The 1,621-nt window shown below is 62.1% G+C and overlaps 1 protein-coding gene across 1 annotated transcript; it reads right to left on the bottom strand.

Annotated features, from left to right (window-relative positions):
• Positions 1-86: 86 nt before the first annotated feature.
• Positions 87-1,304, bottom strand: DQ04_18471000 (proteasome regulatory ATPase subunit 3; the record flags this gene model as incomplete). Its single annotated transcript, XM_009317712.1, has 1 exon — positions 87-1,304. The coding sequence occupies one exon, from the start codon at positions 1,302-1,304 to the stop codon at positions 87-89; it is 1,218 nt and encodes a 405-aa protein (XP_009315987.1).
• Positions 1,305-1,621: the final 317 nt, after the last annotated feature.

Here is a 1,621-nt window from a genome sequence, read left to right as displayed (position 1 = left end):
TCTCTCTCTCTCTGCTGAGTTCCTCGTTCGCACCACCGCCCCCTTTTACCCCCGCCCCCCTGCACGCTCTCTGGCCCATCCCACTTCTACGAGTAGAAGTCGTAGCGCTCGTCGCCCATCTTGCGAATGACAGTGCGGTACGCGCTCTCGAGGTCCTTTGGCAGCACGACGTAGCGGTTCTTGCGCACCGCGAGCATGCCCGCCTCCTGGCAGATGGCGCGGATGTCGGCGCCGGTGAGTTTCTCCGCGCGTGTGACAAACTCCTCGAGGTCCACCTCCGGCGAGAGGTTCATCTTGCTCGTGCACACCTGAAACACGAGCCGCTTCTGCCGGCGGTCGGGGTACGGGAACTCGATCTTGCGGTCCAGCCGGCCGGGGCGCAGCAGCGCGGGGTCGAGCGTGTCCCAGCGGTTCGTCGCCATGATGACTTTCACGTTGGTGGTCTGGTCGAAGCCGTCCATCTGCGTGAGCAGCTCGACCAGCACACGCTGCACCTCGCGATCGGCGCCCGTCTGCGCGTCGAAGCGCTTCGTCGCGATGCTGTCGACCTCGTCGATGAAGATGATCGACGGCGCGTTCTCACGCGCCAGGCGGAACACGTCGCGCACCTTGCGCGGGCCCTCGCCAAGGTACTTCTGCACGAACTCGGAGCCGACAACGCTGATGAAAGAGGCATTTGTGTGGTGCGCCACCGCCTTGACGAGCATCGTCTTGCCGGTGCCGGGCGGGCCGTACAGCAGCACGCCGCGCGGGGGGTCGATGCCGATCTGGTCGTAGAGCGACGCGTGCGTGAGCGGCAGCTCCACCGCCTCTCGAATCTCTTGCTTCTGCATATCGAGGCCGCCAACCTCGCTGTACGTCACGCTCGGCTTCTCCTCCTTCTGCAAGATGTGAATGGCGGAGTCCGTCTCGTTGGGGAGAAGCTGCACGCACGCGTTGCTGCCCTTGTGCAGGCCGACGCTCGCCCCCGGCTTCAGCTGCTCCTTGTCCAGCGTGCTGAGGATGCGCACGTAGAAGTTGCTGCTGGAGCTGCCACCAACGATGCCACGCCCGGCGTCGACGGCCTCTACAAAGCTGCCAAGGACGAGCGGCACCGCCTGAATCCGCTTCACCTCCTGCTTCGCCGCGCTCTCCTCCTTCTTGAGGTGGTGCGTCTCGGTCCTGCAGATCATCGTCTTGAGCTCAAGGTTCTGGATGCTCTTTGTCAGCCGCTCGTGCTCCTCGTAGAGGCTGAGCGCGGCAGCGCCGTGACCGCCCGTCACGGCAGGAGTGGCGGCGATCGGACTTGCAACAGCAGTTGTCATGCCTGCTGGATTCTCGCTTCCTTCCTTCCTCTTTTTTTTTTTATTGCTCGCTTTGCTTCTCCCTTGCGTGTTCACCCTCCGCCCACTTCTCTCGTGCCGCTGTAGGCTTGTGCGTATATATACCTTCCTACGCCGGCTGCTGTTGCACCGGGTGTTACTTCCTAAACGATCTGTTCTTCACTGTCGGCTGCTGTCGGCTTTGTTTCTCGCTCGTGTTGCTGTTGCGTATGTCACAGTCGCACACACGCGTTGCTCCTCTTACCTGCACGGCACTCAATGAAGCACGCACGCGCACACAGAAGAGAAAAAAAATTGAA

The sequence above is a fragment of the Trypanosoma grayi genome, assembly GCF_000691245.1.
Source record: "Trypanosoma grayi strain ANR4 Tgr_1847_V1, whole genome shotgun sequence".
NCBI classification, from domain to species: Eukaryota; Euglenozoa; class Kinetoplastea; order Trypanosomatida; family Trypanosomatidae; genus Trypanosoma; species Trypanosoma grayi.
The sequence above is the reverse complement of the archived record's forward strand: the minus strand, read 5'-3'. Positions and strand labels throughout refer to the sequence as shown.